The sequence below is a fragment of the Giraffa tippelskirchi genome, chromosome 4 (assembly GCF_054371585.1).
Source record: "Giraffa tippelskirchi isolate mGirTip1 chromosome 4, T2T-mGirTip1v1.2.pri, whole genome shotgun sequence".
Taxonomy (NCBI): domain Eukaryota; kingdom Metazoa; phylum Chordata; class Mammalia; order Artiodactyla; family Giraffidae; genus Giraffa; species Giraffa tippelskirchi.
This window is the reverse complement of record NC_137278.1, coordinates 186,410,925-186,432,733: the sequence shown is the minus strand read 5'-3', so window position 1 is coordinate 186,432,733 and position 21,809 is coordinate 186,410,925. Positions and strand designations below refer to the sequence as shown.

At 38.4% G+C, this 21,809-nt stretch overlaps 1 protein-coding gene across 2 annotated transcripts in view; it reads left to right on the top strand.

Annotated features, from left to right (window-relative positions):
* PIK3C2G (phosphatidylinositol-4-phosphate 3-kinase catalytic subunit type 2 gamma) overlaps window positions 1-21,809 on the top strand; it is a 387,527-nt gene that overhangs the window by 230,354 nt on the left and 135,364 nt on the right. For both annotated transcript variants that reach the window (XM_081592337.1, XM_081592336.1), the window contains 4 exons: window positions 9,127-9,219; window positions 10,652-10,781; window positions 14,744-14,880; window positions 17,308-17,477. In XM_081592337.1, coding sequence (XP_081448463.1) covers window positions 9,127-9,219; window positions 10,652-10,781; window positions 14,744-14,880; window positions 17,308-17,477 — 530 coding nt within the window. The remainder of the gene's footprint in view (window positions 1-9,126; window positions 9,220-10,651; window positions 10,782-14,743; window positions 14,881-17,307; window positions 17,478-21,809) is intronic.

Here is a 21,809-nt window from a genome sequence, read left to right as displayed (position 1 = left end):
CAAAGGATTAGATCTGATAGAGTGCCTGTAGAACTATGGATGGAGGTTCGTGACATTGTACAAGAGGCAGTGATCAAGACCATGCCCAAGAAAAAGAAATGCAAAAAGACAAAATGGTTGTCTGAGGAGGCCTTAGAAATAGCTGAAAAGAGAAGAGAAGCTAAAGGCAAAGGAGAAATGGAAAGATATACCCATTTGAAGGCAGAGTTCCAAAAAATAGCAAGGAGAGATAAGAAAGCCTTCCTCAGTGATCAATGCAAAGAAATAGAGGAAAATACATGGGAGCTGTGTTCTGAAATCAGGGGGAAATGCGCACAGTGCCCAAAGTTGTGCAGAACCACAGGCAGGGCCTCACAGTCAGATACATATAGAGATATTTCTCTGATCTTGGAATGTATTGCTATTTTCCAGGGCAATAAATCAAGGAGGCGGACTGAGAGCTCTAAAATAACTTAATAACCAGGTTGTTGAGCCACTAACAGGCATAGGCAACTCATCACATAAATGAGATGTGCCACAACAGAGATCAAACCCTCAGCCTTTGGAGTGGGAACATTGACTCCAAGACCCTAGACCACCAGAAGAACTAACCCTAGGGGAGTATCAAATAGTGAGAACTCACACAAAGGAAACCACTGGAATATAAGACCTGGCATCACCCAACCACCAGTAGCACCCCGTGCAGGATGCCTCATCTAAACAACAAACAAAACAAAAATATAAACCCAATCATCAGCAGACAGGATTAGCACCTCACTCAGCCTTGCCTATTGGAGGAAAACACACAAGCAAACAAAAACTCAGCACAAATCTCAGCCTATATGAAGCTCCCACAAGCCACTGGACCAACCTTAGGAGGGCAGAAATCAAAAGGAAGGAAGAAATAATTCAACCTTTTTCAAGGAAAGAATACAACTTTTCTTGAGGCCTGGGAAAAGGAAACCTCAAATACAATAACTTTAAAAAAAAAAAGAAAGAAACTGAAAAGGCAGACAAATACTGCACAAATGAAGGCACAAACTAGAAACACAGAAGTCCAAATAAATGAAGAGGAAATGGGAAAAATACCTGAAAAAGAATTCAGAATAATGACAGTAAAGATGATCAAAAACCTTGAAAACAAAACAGAGAAAATGTAAGAATCAATTAACAAAAGCCTAGAAGAATGAAAGAATAAGCATACAGAGGCAAACAACAAAATTACTGAAATTAAAAAATACTCTAAAAGGAATCAATAGCAGAATATCTGAAGCAGAAGAACAAATCAGTGAGCTGGAAGAAAAAATGGTTGAAATAACTTCTGAAGACTAGAATAAAGTAAAAGGAATGAAAAGAACTGAGGATAGTCTCAGAGACCTCTGGGGCCATATCAAATACACCAACATTCAAATTATAGGGGTCCCAGAAGAAGAGAGAAAGAAAGGGTAAGAGAAACTTTTTGAAGAGATTATAATTGAAAATTTCCCCAACATTCAAAAGGAAATAGCCAATCAACTCCAAGAGGAATAAAGAGTCCCATACAGGATAAACCCAAGATGAAACACACCAAGAAACATATTAATAAAACTAAGAAAGACTAAACACAAAGAAAGAATATTAAAAGCAGCAAGGGAGAAGCAACAAGTAACATATAAGGGAAACCCCATGTGCTTAACAGCTGATCTTTCAGCAGAAACTCTGCAGGCCAGAAGGAAATGGCAGGATATATTTAAAGTAATGAAAGGGAAAAATCTACAGCTAAGATTACTGTACCCACCAAGGATCTCACTGAAAATTGATGGAGAAATAAAAAGCCTTTCAGACAAGAAAAAGTTAAGAGAATTCAATACCAACAAACCAGCTTTGCAACAAACGTTAAACAGACTTATATAGTCAAGAAATAAACGAGAAGGAAGAAGATCTACAAAATCAACCCTGAACAATTAGAAAATGGCAATAGGAGCATATATATATCAATAATTACTTTAAATGTAAATGGATTAAATGCTAAAACAAAAATACACAAAGTGGCTGAATGGATACAAAAACAAGACCCATATATATGCTGTCTACAAGAAACCCACTTCAGACCTAAAGACACATATAGACTGGAAGTGAGAGGATGGAAAAATATATTACATGCAAATGGGAAGCAAAAGAAAGCTGGACTAGCAGTCCTCATGCCAGACAAAATAAACCTTAAAATAAAGATGGTTATAAGAGATATACCTGTCTCTTGAGAAACCTGTATGCAGGTCAGGAAGCAAGAGTTAGAACTGGACATGGAACAACAGACTGGTTCCAAATAGGAAAAGGAGTACGTCAAGGCTGTATATTGTCACCCTGCTTATTTAACTTCTATGCAGAGTACATCATGAGAAACGCTGGGCTGGAAGAAACACAAGCTGGAATCAAGATTGCCGGGAGAAATATCAATAACCTCAGATATGCGGATGACAACACCCTTATGGCAGAAAGTGAAGAAGAACTAAAGAGCCTCTTGATGAAGGTGAAGGAGGAGAGTGAAAAAGTTGGCTTAAAGCTCAACGTTCAGAAAACTAAGATCATGGCATCTGGTCCCATCACTCCATGGGAAATAGATGGGGAAACAGTGGAAACAGTGTCAGACTTTGCTTTTTTGGGCTCCAGAATCACTGCTGATGGTGACTGCAGCCATGAAATTAAAAGACGCTTACTCCTTGGAAGGAAGTTTATGGCCAACCTAGATAGCATGTTTAAAAGCAGAGACATTACTTTGCCAACAAAAGTCTGTCTAGTCAAGACTATGGTTTTTCCAGTGGTCATGTATGGATGTGAGAGTTGGACGGTGAAGAAAGCTGAGCACCGCAGAATTGATGCTTTTGAACTGTGGTGTTGGAGAAGACTCTTGAGAGTTTCTTGGACTGCAAGGAGATCCAATCAATCCATCCTAAAAGAGATCAATCCTGGGTGTTCATTGGAAGGTCTGATGTTAAAGCTGAAGCTCCAATACTTTGGCCACCTCATGCGATGGGTTGACTCATTGGAAAAGACCCTAATGCTGGGTAGGATTCGGGGCGGGAGGAGAAGGGGACGACAGAGGATGAGATGGTTGGATGGCATCACCGACTCGATGAACATGGGTTTGGGTAGACTCCGGGAGTTGGTGATGGACAGAGAGGCCTGGCGTGCTGCAATTCATGGGGTCTCAGAGAGTCGGACACGACTGAGCGACTGAACTGAACTGATAAGAGATAAGGAAGGACAGTACATAATGATCAAGGGATCAATCCAAGAGGAAGACATAACAGTTGTAAATATCTATGCACCCAACATAGGAGCACCTCAATACATAAGACAAACACTAACAGACATAAAAGGAGAAATTGACAGTAACACAATAATAGTAGGAGACTTTAACACCCTACTCACACCAATGGACAGATCATCAAAACAGAAAATTAGTAAGGAAACACAAGTCTTCAATGATACATTAGATGAAATGGATCTCATTGATATCTTTAGGACATTCCATCCAAATGCAAAAGAATACACTTTCTTTTCAAGTGCACATGGAACATTCTCCAGGATACACCACATCTTGGGTCACAAATCAAACCTCAGGAATTTAAGAAAATTGAAATCATATCAAGCATCTTCTCCAACCACCACACTATGAGGCTAGATATTAATTAGAAGGAAAAAAAAGTAAGAAACACAAACACATGGAGATTAAACAACACATTTCTAAATAACCACAGGTTAATGCAGTAATCACAAGGGAAATCAAAAAACTTCTAGAAACAAATGAAAATGAGAACCCGACAACTCAAAACCTATGGGATGCAGCAAAAGTAGTTCTAAGAGGGAAGTTTATTGCAATACAATCCTACCTCGAGAAATAAGAAAAACATTAAATAGACAACCTAACTTTATACCTAAAGCAACTGGAAAAAGAAGAAGAAAAAAAAAACCCAAAATTAGTAGAAGGAAAGAAATCATAAAGATCTGAGAAGAAATAAATGAAAAAGAAATGAAAGAAACAATAGTAAGAGAGTAATAAAACTAAAAGCTGGTTCTTTGAGAAGATAAATAAAATTGATAAACCTTTAGCCAGACTCATCAAGGAAAAAAGAGAGAAGAATCAAATCAACAAAATTAGAAATGAAAAAGGAGAGGTTGCAACAGACAATGCAGAAATACAAAGGCTTATAAGAGACTATTATGAACAACTACATGGTAATAAAATAGATAACCTGGAAGAAATGGACAGATTCTTAGAAAAGTTCAGTCTTTCAAAACTGAATCAGGAAGAAATAGAAATTTTGAACAACCCAATTTCAAGCACTGATATTGAAGCTATGATCAAAAATCTCCCAAAAAACAAAAGCCCAGGACCAGATGGCTTCACAGGAGAATTCTATCAAACATTTACAGAAGAGCTAATGCCTATGCTTTTAAAGCTCTTTCAAAAAATTGCAGAGAAAGGAACACTTCCCAATTCATTCTATGAGGCCAAAATCACCCTGATACCAAAACCAGACAAAGACAACACAAGAAAAGAATACTACAGGTCAATATCACTGATGAACATAGATGCAAATGTCCTCAACAAAATTTTAGCAAACAGAATTCAGCAACACATCAAAAAGCTCATACACCGTGATCAAGTTGGGTTTATTTCAGAGATGCAAGGATTCTTCAATACGTGGAAATCAATCAATGTGATACACCATATTAACAAATTGAAAGATAAAAACCATATGATCATCTCAATAGATGCAGCAAAATACTTTGACAAAATTCAGCACCTATTTATGATTAAAACTCTTCAAAAAATGGGCATAGAAGGAACCTACCTCAACATAGTAAAGGCCATATATGATAAGCCTACAGCAAACATTATTCTCAAGCCTCAGCAAACTGAAAGCATTCCCCCTAAGATCAGGAACAAGACAAGGGCGTCCACTTTCACCACTGTTATTTGACATATTTCTGGAGGTCCCAGCTACAGCAAACAGAGAAGAAAAAGAAATAAAAGGAATCCAGATCAGAAAAGAAGAAGTAAAGCTCTCACTGTTTGCAGATGACATGATACTATACATAGACAACCCTAAGGATAGTATCAGAAAATTACTAGAGCTAATCAGTGAATTTAGCAAAGTTGCAGGATACAAAAATCAGTACACAGAAATCACTTGCATTTCTATATGCTAACTATGAAAAATCAGAAAGAGCAATTAAGGAATCAACCCCATTCACCATTGCAACAGAGAGAATTAAATATCTAGGAATAAACTTGCCTAAGGAGAAGAAAGAATTGTACACAGAAAATTATAAGACACTAATGAAAGAATTCAAAGATGACATAAACAGATGGAGAGATATTTCATGTTCCTGGGTAGGAAGAATCAATATTGTGAAAAATGACTATACTATCAAATGCAATCTACAGATTAAATGCAATCTCTATCAAACTACCAATGGCATTTTTCACAAAACTAGAACAAAAAATTCCACAGTTCATATGGAAACACAAAAGACCCTGAATAGCCGAAGTATTCTTGAGATAGAAGAATACAGCTGGAGGAATCAACCTTCCTGACTTCAGGTTATACTACAAAGCTACAGTCATCAAGACAGTATGGTACTGGCACAAAAACAGAAATGTAGACCAATGGAACAAGATAGAAAGCCCAGAAATAAACCCATAAACCTATGGGTACCTTTTTTTTGACAAAGGAGGCAAGAATATACAATGGGGCAAAGAAATCTTCAGTAAATGGTGCTGGGATAACTGGATAGCTACATGTAAAAGAATGAAATTAGAATACTTCCTAACACCATACACAAAGATAAACTCAAAATGGGTTAAAGACCTAAATGTAAGACCAGAAACTATAAAACTCTTAGAGGAAAACATAGGTAGAACACTCGATGACATAAATCAAAGCAAGATCCTCTATGACCCACCTCATAGAGTAATGGAAATAAAAACAAAAGTAAACAAGTGGGACCTGATTAAATTTAAAAGCTTTTGCACAGCAAAGGAAACTATAATCAGGATGAAAAGAAAACCCTCAGAATGGAGAAAATAATAGCAAATGAAACAGCTGACAAAGGATTAATTTCCAAAATATATAAGCAACTCATACAACTCAATGCCAGAACAACAATCAACCCAATCAAAAAGTGGGAAAAAGGCCTAAACAGACATTTCACCAAAGAAGACATACAGATGGCTAACAAACACATGAAATGATGCTCAACATCACTCATTGTTGGAGAAATGCAAATCAAAACTACAATGAGATATCACTTCACACTGATCAGAATGGCGATCATCAAAAAGTCTACAAACAATAAATGCTGGAGAGGGTGTGGAGAAAAGGGAACACTCTTGCACTGTTGGTGGGAATGTAAATTGATACAGCCACTATGGAAGATTGTATGGAGATTCCTTAAAAAGCTAGGAAAAAAAACCACCATATGACTCAGTAATCCTACTCCTAGGCATATACCCTGAGGAAACCAAAATTGAAAAAGACATATGTATCCCATTATTCATTGCAGCACTATTTACAATAGGTAGAACATGGAAGCAACCTAGATGCCCATCAACAGATGAATGGATAAAGAAATTGTGGTATATATACACAATGGAATATTACTCAGCCATAAAAAGAAACAAATTTGAGCCAGTTCTAATGAGGTGGATGAACCTAGAACCTATTACATAGAGTGAAGTGAGTCTGAAAGAGAAAGATAAATACTGTATTCTAACACATATATATGGAATCTAGAAAAATGGTACTGAAGAATTTATTTACAGGGCAACATGGAGAAACAGACATAGTGAATAGACTTATGGACATGGGGAGAGGGGAGGAGAGGGTGAGATGTATGGAGAGTAAAATGGAAACTTACATTACCATGTGTAAAATAGACAGCCAACGGGAATTCGTTATGGCTCAGGAAACTCAAACAGGGGCTCTGTATCAACCTAGAGGGGTAGGGTGGGGAGGGCAATCGGAGAAAGTTTCAAAAGGGAGAGTATATATGTATACCAATGGCTGATTCACTTTGAGGTTTGACAGAAAACAGAAAAATTCTGTAAAGCAATTATCCTTCAATAAAAAATAAATTAATATAGAAAAATAATGGAATGGGAAAGACTAGAGATCTCTTCAAGAAAATTACAGTTACCAAGGGAACATTTCATGCAAAAATGGGCACAATAAAGAACAGAAATGATATGGACATAACAGAAGCAGAAGATATTAAGAAGAGGTGGTAAAAATACACAGAAGAACAAAAAAAGATCTTTATGACCCAGATAACCATGATGGTGTGATCACTCACCTAGAGCCAGACATCCTGGAATACGAAGTCAACTGGGAAAGGTTGAAGGCAGGAGGAGAAAGGGATGACAGAGGATGAGATGGTTGGATGGCATCACCAACTCAATGGACATGAGTTTGAGTAAACTCTGGGAGTTGGTGATGGACAAGGGGGCCTGGCACGCTACAGTCCATGGGGTCACAAAGTGTTGGACACGACTGAGTGACTAAACTGAACTGATGTGTGTGTGCGTGTGTGTGTGTGTGTGTGTGTGTATGTGTATTCAGGCTTCCAAGTTGGCTGAGTACTAAAGAATTTGCCTGCCAAGCAGGAGACACAGGTTTGATCCCTGGATCAGGTAGATTGCCTACAGAAGGAAATGGCAACCTACTCCAGTATTCCTGACTCGAAAATCCCATGAATAAAGGAGCCTGGAGGGCTACAGTCCATGGGGTCACAAAAGTTTGACATGACTCAGAGACTAAACAACAACAACAACATACATATTGTTGTTGAACCTCCCTCCCACCTCCCCATCCCACCTTCTATGTTGTCACAGAGCACTATGCCAAGCTCTCTTCTCTGTTATACAGAAACTTCCCACTAGCTATCTATTTTACATGTAGTAGTGTATATATCAGTGCTACTCTTTCCTTTTGTCTCACCCTCTTCCTCCTCCACTGCATCCGCAGGTCCATTCTCAACAACTACATCTCTATTCCTTCCCTGCCAAAAGGTTCATCAGTACCATTTTTCTAGATTCCATCAGTTCAGTTCAGTCACTCAGTTGTGTCTGACTGTGACTCCATGGACTGCAGCACGCCAGGCTTCCCTGTCCATCACCAACTCCTGAACCTTGCTCAAACTCATGTCCATTGAGTTGGTGATGCCATCCAACCATCTCATCCTCTGTTGTCCCCTGCTCCTCCCGCCTTCAATCTTTCCCAGCATCAGGGTCATTTCAAATGAGTCAGTTCTTCGCATGAGGTGGCCAAAGTATTGGAGTTTCAGCTTCAACATCAGTCCTTCCAGTGAATATTCAGGACTGATTTCCTTTAGGATGGACTGGCTGGATTGGCTAGATTCCAAGTATATGTGTTAATACAAAATATTTGTTTTTCTTTATGGCTTACTTCACACTGTGCGTGCATGCTAAGTCGTTCCAATCATGTCTGACTCTGCAACCATATGGATTGTAGCCTGCCAGGCTCCTCTCTCCAAAGGATTCTCCAGGCAAGAATACTGGAGTGGGTTGCCATGCCCTCCTCCAGGGGATCTTCCCAACCCAGGGATCAAACCCACATCTTTTATGTCTCCTTCATTGGCAGGCAGGTTCTTTACCACTAGAGCCACCTGGGAAGCCCACTTCCCTCTGTATCAGAGTCTAAATTTTTATTCAGGTCTTTCTTAACTGTGTATCCATGTTTCCTTAAAATATGCTGTTGGGCAGAAAGAATGAAAAGGAAATATATTTTTTAAATAGCAATTTCATCTTTTAGATATTAACCAACCAGCAAAAGCAAAATACCTACATACTACTTAGTTTATTTAAAGCCCCTACACACCATCACTGCTCAGTGAGGAAAATATGTTCTTGAAGATTTACAACCTGCTGAAAAGCTGGCTTTTTAGTTTACAAATGAAGGCTTTGGTTGGTAGACTAAAGTCTTTTTTTTAATAAATATGTTTCTTTGTTTCAGAGTGTAAAAATTATTCATATGTGTTACATTTGCTCATATAACAGATTCTGCTGGGGCCATGATTTCAAAGAAACTGTTCTTTTTGCTTTATTTTGCTCACCATATTTCTCTTGCTTTTGTCCTGTAGGCATGTTCATATTTCACATCTAATGCTTTGCCGTTGAAGATTACTTTCATTAATGCCAATCCAATGGGCAAAAATATCAGTGTCATTTTTAAGGTACAGTAGCTCTCCTGAAACATCAAATTGATCTCATATATAGGACTATTGATTTATTACTCAGAAAAATAAATTAGTATAGCTCTATTCCTCTGGCAACAGCACAGAAGATGCCAGTTATTTTCGATTCCGCATTTTCACAGAATTATAGTACATGCCAAACTATGATTGGCAATAAGTCCAACATTACTGGCTCAAAGCCAATAAATCTTCAGTGCAAAACTTCGGGAGGTATGTTTCAATAAATGAAATGATATGATCACTTTTGAGTAGTACAGAAAGCAGAACTGTGGTAAGTTTCTAGGGGGAGAGTCTTCCTTTGGCCTCCATATTAAATCTGAATCAAAATCAGCTGCAACTCAAATGATATGATTTAACATAAAATTCTTCTTAGTGAGCACTTGCTTATTTTAGTAATTTGGGTTGTTGTCTTCTTTTTAAATAAAACATAAATATGGGCCATATCAGTCTTTATCATGAATCCCATGGGACAGCAGAGTAAAAAGTTACAAACAGTTCAGTAGGAATAAAGGAAACATTTGCCAGTCATTCGATTAACGTGTTAAATGACTTAGCCAAAGCAGAAAACAAGGTCTCAGAGTGGAATTTGTGTTCAATTCTGACTAGTTTAAGGATCACACTTAGTACACCCATTGTTTTGCTGTGATCTGTGTAACCTCAAGCATTAAGAGCTCCCCCAGCACTGCATTTTTGGTGAAGGAAAAAGAACCACACAAAAATCTCATCGTGGCACACAGTCTTCTGCATATAATTTAGAAAGCATTTTCAAAACTGAGCCTCTTAGTAGTTAACAGCATAGAACTGTCCTTCCCCTTTGGACATTTTCCATTTCCTTCACCTATGCTAGAAAATCAGCCCTTTATGATTTCTTGTTATCAAAGGCCATTTATTCTGAAAACTTTGTAACTGCCTTCAAAGTAAGAGAAGCCAATGAGTCAAAGTCTGATGAATCATATATGTGCTATTTATACTCCCAGTCAAGAAGCTCCAGGTAATCTAACTGTATATCAGTGTATAAACTTGTAGCACATCAAATATGTTTCCCTTTGAAAGAGATGTCACTTGGCTGAGTTTGAAATTTGCATGAACGTTTGTCTAGCCTCTCTTCACCAGACTTTGAGGTTAAGAGGCTGCACATGGATAGTAAATTGAAAGATTGTTATCAGGGAACAACATTCCAAGACACCTCTAATTTGATGGCTAAAGCTTCTATAATCATTTAAAAGAAAGTTCTTATTTTCTTTGATCTTCTATCAGAAACACAGGGTACTCTTAGTGCTAACAGAACAACTGAAACCACCCTAAGTCAGGCTGGAAAGTTATTCAGGGAAGGAAATGACATATACTGTTGTTGAAAACTTTCAATGGAATTCAAGGAGAAACCCAGAGTCTCTAATTTTGTTTCTAACAGGCTGGAGATGATCTCCGTCAGGATATGCTTGTTCTGCAGATTATTCAAGTGATGGACAATATTTGGCTGCAGGAGGGCCTGGATATGCAAATGATCATTTATAGATGTCTATCCACGGGAAAAGGCCAAGGTCAGTATAGATTAGAAAGCTGGCTGACTTACATTACTTATCTCATACATTTATCGGTAATATGCCCTCAGACTTTCTACAACTTTCATTTTAGATGACAAATTTTAAACTCCAAAGAACTAAACATAGTCATTCTTCTTTTTTCTTTCTTTTTTTTTTTTTTTACAAAGAATTAGTTTCAAAAACAATAAGCCAAGATGATTTAATATCATCAAGGGACTAAAGTCACTTTAGTCATGTCTGACTCTTTGTGATCCTATGGGCTGTAGCCGGCTACACTTCTCTGTCCCTGGGATTCTCCAAGCAAGGATACTGGAGCGGGTTGCCTCCTCCAGAGATCTTCCCAACCCAGGGATCGAACCTGCGTCTCTTATGTCTTCTGCTTTGACAGGTGGGTTCTTTACCACTAGCACCACCTGGGAAGCCCCAAACATAGTCATTCTTCTTTTTTAAAAAAAAAAAAAAGAATTAGTTTCAAAAACAATAAACAAAGATGATTTATATAAAGCATAATGTCATTCTAAATATTAATCAGAACTCTGACAACTCAAGTGTTAACTGTAATATTCTTCTGAGTGTCTTTAAGGATTATTTACATTAATAATTTATATTTTTTCTCTTTTTAAGCTGATAATAGAAAGCTCTGCTTATTCATAAAAATTACAACTGTTTCCAATTAAGACAAAATTTACAAAGTTTCAAACGCTTAAAGGAGTTCTGAAAATTCTAAATAAGTTATAAACATGCACTTAGTTTCTGAAAGGCTTTTGAGTAAAGTACGATATCAACAATCAAAGATGATCTATATGCAGACTTTGAACTTAGCCTGCCAGGCTCCTCTGTCCATGGCATTCTCTAAGCAAGAATACTGGAGTAGGTTGCCATCCCCTTCTCCGGGGGATCTTCCTGACACAGGGATCGAACCCATGTCTCCTGCGTCTCCTGCATTGCAGTTGGATTCTTTACTGCTGGACCACTGGGGACACCTGTCACAAAGTAAGACAGGGAATACTAAAACGACCTAAACAGGGCTGTTGGTCTTAAGGAGAGTATACTCCAGGCCACAAGTTAATATAACTTTATCAACATTGTTGTTAATTCCCATGACCACTTGGGATATGGTGTTGTAGGAACTTTGGGAGAGATTATCAGAGCAGATAAAATTTCTTTAAGATTTATTTCATTACTCCAAGTTTGCTCCAGATTTGATGGGATAAAAATTACTTAGGAAAATTGGAGCAGTTACATCTAGGATCCAGCCAGGTTACTAAAGCAAGCTCTCCACTGGGCGAGGGGGCGGGGGGCTGGGGGGGGTGGGATGGAAGGGAGAGGCTCAGTCTCAATGATTATAAAAAGCTGCTCTGGTGTTTCTCAGGCACTTTTTTTTTTGAGAACCACTACCTTGTATGATGGGGGCTTCTCTGCTGGCTCAGTGGTAAAGAATCCATCTACCAATGCAGGAGATGTGGGTTTGATTCCTAGATCAGGAAGATCCCCTGGAGAAGGAAATGGAAACCCACTCCAGTATTATTGCCTGGGAAATCCCATGGACAGAGGAACCTGGCAGGCTACAGTCCATAGGGTTGCAAAGAGTCAGACACAATTTAGTGACTAAATGTGCATGCACACCTTGTATGATGCCATCTTAAAAAGCTTTCTCCCTAAGAATCTTGCTACTTAAAGTGTGACCTATGGACCAGCAACATGACATCACATGCGAACTTGTTAGAAATTCAGAATCTTGGGCCCTCCCTCCACCCTACTGAACCATAACCTACATTTTGACAAGATTCTCAGGCAATACATATGGGGCATTACATTTTGAGAAATGCTATATTACAGAACTATGGGATTGGAGCCACACATGTTACCCAATGTGCACAGAATTATGCTAGAAGTGTTAAAAAGGTGTATAATACACAGTAGCTTAAAATGTATAAAAATGTAAATTATGGTTTTAATTAATGGGCAGGATTTAGCCACCATGATTATTATAAATGAGGTACAAAGTTTTCCGGATAGTCAGCAATGAAAGACTTATGATAAATGACTTGAGATTTAGCAATGATTAACTCCCTGAAGACAAATGAGGTCTGAAGCATAATGGACTTTGCTACAGTACCATAGCCAAGGAGTGCACTAATCTACGTCCTAGACTGGGATGTGGTCAGATGCACAGGGCCTTCCCTGGTGGCTCAGTGTTAAAGAACTGCCTGCCAATGCAGGAGATGCGGGTTTGATTCCTAGGTCAGGAAGATCCCCTGCAGAAGGAAATTGTAACCCACTCTAGTATTCTTGCCTGGGAAATCCCATGGACAGAGGAGCCTGGTGGGCTACAGTCCATGGGGTCGCAAAGAGTCAGACATGACTCAGTGACTGAACAACAACAAATGAGAGGTGGCGATGAAGCACCATGGAACCAGGTGCCATGGTTTTCTGTCAGAAAGTGTTAAATGGAGGAATTGGGAGAATGAAGGAAAATTTCAGAGTCAGAAAAAGGAATTATATTACTGTTTCCAAAGTAATTATATTACTACCGAATGTTAAGTTTTACGTTCACTATCTCTATAAGCAAGGGAATACCTGTGCAAGAGCCAAATACTGTTAGGCAGGTAGGGAGAAAGATATTAAAGATATGACCAGGATTTATCTCTGGGGTGTTACATTTCCTTCTTTTTTGTTTTCAACAAATTAATTTTAATATGTTATTTTTTGCAGCGTTCTATTCCCACTCTCCATGTTTTAAATTTCTCTCTGATCCAGCAATGTAGATGCCTAATGGTCACCCCTGGGCTGGGCTATTGAAAGTTAAGAGAGTAAGGCTGAAAAAAAAAAAAAAAAGAGAGAGAAAGGGAGATGAAGGCTATAACCAGCTGCCACTGCCTAAATCCAACACAGAGAAGTGTTCTGCCTACCATTACTGTGATCTACTCGTTTGCTGTTTAATTTGAATATTTTTAAGGTAGACATGAAACAGTCAATTTTTAAAACTTAACTGTCTCTCTTTTCATGTGGTTACATTTATGTCCCTGATCCCTTTGGGCATTTTTGTTTGCAACTCTTGCAGCTGTCAAAGATTGTGGAAGTCAGAAATTCTCAACTCTTAATTTCTTTCAATGACTTTATTTACAGAACTGTAGCTAACAGGTTGTTTTTTGGGGGGCATTATTCCTAGGAGAATTTTAAATACTGGGTTTAAATTGCTGTTCTGTACAGAATAAAAATCGGAAGGCTTGAAAATATTTACATTCCAATAGCCTTAGGAACACAGTGAAGAGAAGCCTTGATGGTTAGTGGGTCAAAGGTCCTATTGAAGTTCAGTCAATGTATGTTCCCTTAAAAACTTATCATAGCTTCCCTTTAATATTGACTGAGAAGGAAGGAGCAGGTGGCTCTGTACATGTTTACTGCAGAGTTACTCTGTTCACTCCTAGAAGTGAAACTGGTAAGTGAAGCTTTTATTAACCTGAACATTGATTTTATAATATATTTGAAATATTTGTCATGTAGATTATATTTGATTCACTTATATCAAAAATGTGCTTGCTATACAAGTTTAAATGTCTTCCTTTAAACTGTAAATGAATGCACAAGCCATACATTAATTAATTCACTACTCTGTTGACTGAGTGAGGTTTCTGGGAGACCATCTAGATGGACTCTGTACTATTGTTTTAATGGAACATCTAAGCATCTAGTAGAAATAGATGCTTCTGATACATCTGACCAAACATGAGTAGCCTCATCACTCCCCAGGATTTAGGAAAAATTAGAAGGAATACCATCTAGGTAAGACTCCTTCAGGAAAGAAAATTTGAAAAAAGAAAAAAAGCAGGGTGAGGGGGTAATCCAAGTCATGCTAGCAACTGTTGTTGTCGTTACCTAGATCAAGATGCGTTTCCTAAGTATCCTTCATCCTGCAGAGAAAGAGCTGTTTCTGTAATCTCTTTTTTATCACCCAGGCTTGGTGCAGATGGTGCCTGATGCTGTAACCCTAGCAAAAATCCATCGCTGTTTTGGACCGATAGGACCCCTGAAAGAAAATACAATCAAAAAATGGTTCAGTCAGCACAACCCTTTAAAGGTGGATTATGAAAAGGTTTGTCCTTCTGTAGCTAATTTTAAATGATGTACTTAAATAAGGATATACACTGGCTCATTAGATTTTCTGATTTATGAAAAAATAAATTGAGTTCTCTTGAGTTCTTGAGTTCTCTTGAGCTCTAATTCACTCAGTCATCAGCCTAGTAATAATGACACAGTTTAAATGGTATATTGTTGTTGTTATTCAATCATTAAGTCGTGTCTGACTCTTTCTGACCCTATAGACTGCCATATGCTAGACTTCCCTGTCCTTCACTGTCTCCTGGAGTTTGCTCAAATTCCTGTCCATTGAATTGGTGATACTATCTAGCCATTTCATCCTCTGCCACACCCTTCTCCTCCTGACTTCAATCTTTCCCAGCACCAGGGTCTTTTCCAATGAGGCAGCTCTTTGCATTAGGTGGCCAAAGATTTGGACCTTCAGCTTCAGCATCAGTCCTACCAATGAATATTCAGGGTTGATTTCCTTTAGGATTGACTGGTTTGATCTTCCTGCAGTCAAAGGGACTGGTATATTAACTTGGTAAAAATTTCTGTGTTTGGTTTTTCCTCTGGGTGGAAAGTCTGGGCTATCAATAGAGACTTATCTGCCTCCCTTACAGCAATCTCAGAGATGATGCTTCTTGAAACTACCTTCTCTAAGTTACCTCTGCCTATTTGTCCACAATCTATAATTTATATAAATCCCCCTCCTTCCTTTGCAATGTATTTTCTTCTGCCAAGTTCTCTTTTCTCATGCCTGATTCTTTTAATGTTTTCAGAATGCATAATAGAGTTCTCATTTTTTATATCTCAGAATTTACAAAATGTAATATTCCATTTGACTGCAAACATTTTTCCCACTTTACTCTGGCATCTAACCTGCAGTGTACAGTGCTCAGATTCTGTCTTCAACCAGGGCTCCCAGATGAAAGGATGCATTGATTAGAGCCAGACCTTGCCCCACTTGCCAAAGCATGAACTGGTACAGCTAGGTCCTCTAAGGACACTTTTATGCTGATAAGGGTATCAGCATAGGGACACCTATGCTGAGGTAGGGACACCTTTATGCTGATTCACACAAAGATGCAATATGGGCCAGCATCAGATTTTCTCAGAAACATCTTGAGCCCTAAACATCCCTCATTCTATGAAACTCCTCAGTCCTGGGCAAACTGGGAGGCTTGGTCACCCTAGTTGGCCTGGGACAGAAAAGAGAGACCCAAGATTTAATCCACTCTAGACTTCTATGAGATGGAGCGTGTCAGTGAAAGTCGCTCAATCTTGTCCGACTCTTTGCAACCCCATGGACTATACAGTCTATGGAATTCTCCAGGCCAGAATACTGGAGTGGGTAGCCTTTCCCTTCTCCAGGGAATCTTCCCAACCCAGGGATCGAACCCAGGTCTCCTGCATTGCAGGCAGATTCTTTACCAGCTGAGCCATGGAACACAGCAAAATACAGGTTTGGGAGTCCAAATAACAAAGAATTAGATGAAATTATCTTGAATCTATTTTTTACCCATTCCCAAAATTGAAACTTGAGTTAGGCACAAACCCTAGATTGTATTGTTTGAGGTGTTTCCACCTACATTTAATGTTCGTAAGTACCATGTGAAAGACATATTTTTTATCTTTATAAGTAAAGAAAATCGAGACAGACAAATTAAGGCACTTGGGATACCTGGAACTGACCCAGCATGTAGTCCAGCCACATAGACTTCCCTTCCCAAGGGTCAGCCACACTAGCTGAGGAGGTCCATACCTGTGGCTCAGCCTGTCACTCATGGTTGCACCATGGTTACACTCACTGTCGCATCATCCATCAAAATGGTGTATACCCAGGAGACAATTTTTTTGTAGAAAAAGGAATTTTGGCAAGAAACCTGTGTTCATTAAAGAAACATAAGCCACAACTGACTTAATGGAAACTTCTTCCACCCGCACAGGTATATACTGTACCAAACCCTTTGGGGAATTAACTGGATGATATATATTTAAGGGATCAGACATCTCAATATAGTTTATTTTGTGTATAAAGACTTCAAATATTCAAAATTTGATATTTTAAATTTCTATAGGACTAGGCAATATTGAGCCATATTATTCCTTCTTCTTTTACCTTGAAAAAAGTCATCCGCCTTTGTGCAACTGTAACATTAAAAAAAATCACATTATGAATAAACTATGAAAATTGGATTTAATTGAATGAAAGATATTTTTTCCCATTTCAACAAAAACATTCATTAAGCCAAAGAACAGGCTGCTTCACCTTCTTCTGTAGCATATCAAGAACCAACCATTTAATCATATCTTCTCAACTGAGATATAGAATTGGTTACAGATGATATAATTCTGTTTTTTATCATACTTTTACCATTACCTCTGCGTTTGCTCATTTGTGTTTATATTACTTTTGTGTTACTGTTTTTCAACTGATTAGGTCTTAAGGAACTTTTTCTATTCCTGTGCTGGCTGGTGTGTGGTAACATTCATCCTGGGAGTCTGCGACCGACACAATGACAATATCATGCTGACAAAGTCAGGCCACATGTTTCATATTGACTTTGGAAAATTCCTGGGCCATGCACAAACATTTGGAGGGATAAAAAGGTCAGTGCTCAAATCATGTTTATTGTAGTAATTAAGCAGTCTCCTGAAGTGATCTATAACATGTATCAGCATAGAAACCCAGCAGATGAGTTGCTCTGCATCTCTCAAATCCCCTAAGATAACATAAACATGATTATATAGCTAATAATATTGAAGGGAAGAGTTTTCTCGATAGATTATTAATGGAACAAATTGTGTTTGTGTGTGTGTGTGTGCGTGTGTGCGTGCACACACTCATTTGCTCAGTCGTGTCCAACTCTTTGTGACCCCAAGGACTGTAGCCCTCCAGGCTCCTCTGTCCATGGAATTTTCCAGGCAAGAATACTGGAGCAGGTTGCCATTTCCTACTCTAGGAGATCTTCCTGACCCAGGGATCAAAGCCTTGCCTCCTGTGTCTCCTGCATTTGTAGGTAGATTCTTTTCTACGGAGCCACCTGGAAAGCCCTAGTGGAACAAATTAGGTTTCTTCAAATTGTTAGTGAATTAAATTGGCCTTCTCTCACAGGATCCTATTCCTGTTTTGGTCTGAATTGTTTGAAACATGGTATTTTCACTTTCTTATAAGCTTTGAATGGACAGTGAGGACAGAGTTCATGGTTTCAATACAGCTGGTATCTTGCCCATAGCAATCACCACCATGGTCTACATGAGCACACTTAAAATGAGCACACTTCCTGACTAAATTAGGCTTGAATCATTCCAAAAATATTCAGTAAGCAACTACTATTCAAGACTCTGAGGATACAATAGTGGATGAAGCAAATACAAACCCTGACTTCTTTCTAGTAGGGATAACAGACATCAAAGAAGATAACAGGAGGAAATGAGGGGTTTCATTTCTTACTAAGAAACAAAAGCTGAGAATTGGGATAGAAAGTAACTGCATGAGGAACGCTATTTGTGTTGGCCAAAAAGTTCGCTCAGGTTTTTCCATAACATTGTAAGAAACCTGAGTGAACTTTTTGGCCAATCCAATATTTTAGAGAGGCTTCCTGGAAGAAATGAGAGACAGCTGTATGGTGAGTGATCCCCTTATGGAGATCCATGAGAAGAGAATTCCTGGAAGAGAGAACACCAAAATAACAGCCATGAGCACAGACTAAGCACGGTGCATTCTAATGACAAGAAGAAGGCCTTGGTGCCTGGAGATGGGATAAAGAGAGGTGAGCTGTAGGGAAGAAAGATGAAGAGTTTGGTGGAGGCCAGATCAAGTAGGGCATTGAAGACATGGTGTAGAGCATGGTTTTTACTTAATGTTCAGAGGCAACCATTGACGGATCTCAGTGGAATTCAAAGCTCTCTGCTGCTGTCCTGTGAAATAATGGAAGTAGTTAGCAGACTATTACAATAGTTAAGGAAAGACATTAATGGTAAAGAAGATTCTGAACATATTTTGGAATCTGAGCCACAAGATCTACTAATTGACTGGGCATTGTCAGTCATTAACAGGAGGGGAAAACAGGCCTAGTGGGTAGAATAAGTAAGGAAAGCATTCAAGGATGACTCTTGGCTTTTTGTTCTTTGAAAATAATTATATCATTTACTGAAATGGAAAGGACTGGTGAATCAACAGGTTTTTGTTTTATTTTATTTGAGCTGGAGACAAGGGAACCAGAAGTCTAAGACTAAAAGTCCCTTGCTTTAAAAAGATAACTTCATATTAAAGTAGAAATGGTGTCAAATCATTCCAAAGACCCATCAGTCACTTTTAGCTAAAAATAGCTCTTCAACAGAGGACATAAAAATGTCTCCTACAATATTACAAGATGAATTTTCACCAGATGGTCATAATCTGGTAGTAAAATGCCAATATAAACTACATAATAAGGTTCAATTCTTACAAACTGATAGCTTCTATTTTCTGAAGGCCTACAAATGGAGTTGTTTCACTTTTTATTACTTTCAAAACATTGCCTTCTATAATTAATAAGCTCAGGAAAATTCACCACATACTCATTCATTCCTTAAACATCTTTTGGTATGGTCTATGTGTGAAGGACTATGATAAACCTTGGGGATACAAAGATGAATAATATATAGTTACCACCTCAGTGGTACTTACTCTGTCTTTAGAATACTGTGAAGTGAAGTGAAGTGAAAGACGCTCAGTTGTGTCTGACTCTTTGCAACCCCAAGGGTTGTGATGCAGGGGCTTAGTGGCTCTGAGGCACGTGGAATCTTCCCCAAGCAGAGACTGGACTCATGTCCTCTGCACTGGCAGGTGGATTCTTAACCACCAGTTGATTCTTAACTGGACCACCAGGGAAGTATTAATATATGCCTTGAGTTTCTTTAATGATTAAACTGAACTATGCCTACTCACTATTACTCTGTATAGATTAATATTTTGAATTATAGCTGCTACTGCTGCTGCTGCTTAGCCACTAAGTCATGTCTGATTCTTTAGTGACCCCACAGTAGCCCACAATGGGGATTTTCCAGGCAAAAACTGTCCATGGGATTTTCCAGGCAAGAACTGGAGTTGGTTGCCATTTCCTTCTCCAGGGGATCTTCCCAACCCAGGAATAGAACCCGCATCTCCTGCTTGGCAAGAAGATTCTTTATGACTGAGCCATCTGGGAAGCCCTGAATCATAGGCAACATCCCATAATTTCCTTCCACATCTCTTTCAGTTGTTTCTGGAGTTCATTTGAATCTTGTTTCATTAAGCAACCAACTTCTTCAATCCTAAGTCCATTGGTTGTTCTTGGTTGCTAGGTGAACAAACGTCTCTTATATAAAAGGCCTATGAATCCCCCTGAGATACAGGTGTTCATTATTACATTATATAACTGATCTCTAGAGCAAAACCTAACTACACCTAGCTTCTTCTATACACATACTAGACATATTAATAAACATCCTCTAATGTACAAAGCCAGGTTTGTAAATCATGCTCTATGACTATCCTAATCTCTTGTAGCCTAGCAAGGCCATATAAATGTCCCAGTAATAACCAGCAATAAGCCAGAATCATACTCCTTTACATAAAATGCTGTACCCACAGGGAAAAAAGAGCATATGTATCCCAGAATGCATGTTTCTCTTATTTGTCTCCTCCTTAAAAACATGGAGAAGGAAAGTATTCGTGTGACTTTTTATGGTTTACACAATGTCACTAACCCCATACATTAACTGATTTTACTTCATAAGACAGTTGCTTAACCTCACATAAAAGAGTACAGTTTCCAGTTGTGAATGGGAATGGAGTTGACAAAAAGAAATCACATAAAATCCTTCTCTATGTTGCAGATTTAACCCTTAGCCAAGGATACAGAACTTAATAATGGAAATTAACAGTCCAACAAAGCAGACGCAAATGAATTGAAGCTGGGGAGAGATTTTCCCTTGGTTTCCTTAAAAGGAAACAGTAATGAAGTGACATTCTCTGTAAAAATACAATCTTGAAAAATAAAGGACTTTTTTGTTGTTGTTTTTACCATGCCCTGAAGCATGCAGGACCTTAGTTCTCCAACCAGGAATTGAACCTGTGCCCAAGGGCACAGAGTCTCAACCACTGGACCACCAGAGAAGTCTCAAGAAATAAAGGGATTTCTTGCTGTGCCATTGCCCTTTAATACTCATGCTTACATCATCATTCCAGAGCCTAATCATCTGTGTGATTCTGTTTAAGAAATGTTTATAAACATCAGGCTCTTCTGATTCTTGAATTATGTGAGTCAGCCCAGCAACACTCCTTAGGTGTCCCTGAACCACTGTTCTGAATTCAGTTTTCCAGAAATCTGGAAAACCTATCTTCAATAGGCCAAATCTGAGGTTCCTGTAGATTTTCTAACTATAAAGAAAGAAAAAAACCTTACAGCTCAGTTATGAATTTGAAGAATTTCACATCCTGTACATAAAAAAGCAGTTCTTTAGTGTTGGTTTTAATTATGAGATTAGATAAAGAGGATTTACACCAGCAGATTAAATCATAGGACAGGTTAGCCCCAGCATTACTTAATGATTCTGGGAGAAAAAAATGACTAAATCCCCACAATGAAAACAATGAGATTTCACCAACTTTCTGAAACCAGTTGGTTTTTCTTTTGAAGTATTGCGTACTTATTTTGTTCATTTCTGTATTTCCTCTCACAAAGATTCAAATTAAAATGTTTAACAAATTATGCATCCACAATTTTTCAAAGTTGCTGTGTAACGATTATTTCTATATAGTAATTTTTCCATTACATAAAAATAGTATTGTAATAAACTCTAAATTTCCACTCAATGATTTCTTGATGGTGACTCTCTTACAGAGGAGGGGAGATTAAGGAAGGCCTTTATTGGCGATGTTTATTGTTCTCCTAATTCACTGTTTCATGCTTTTAT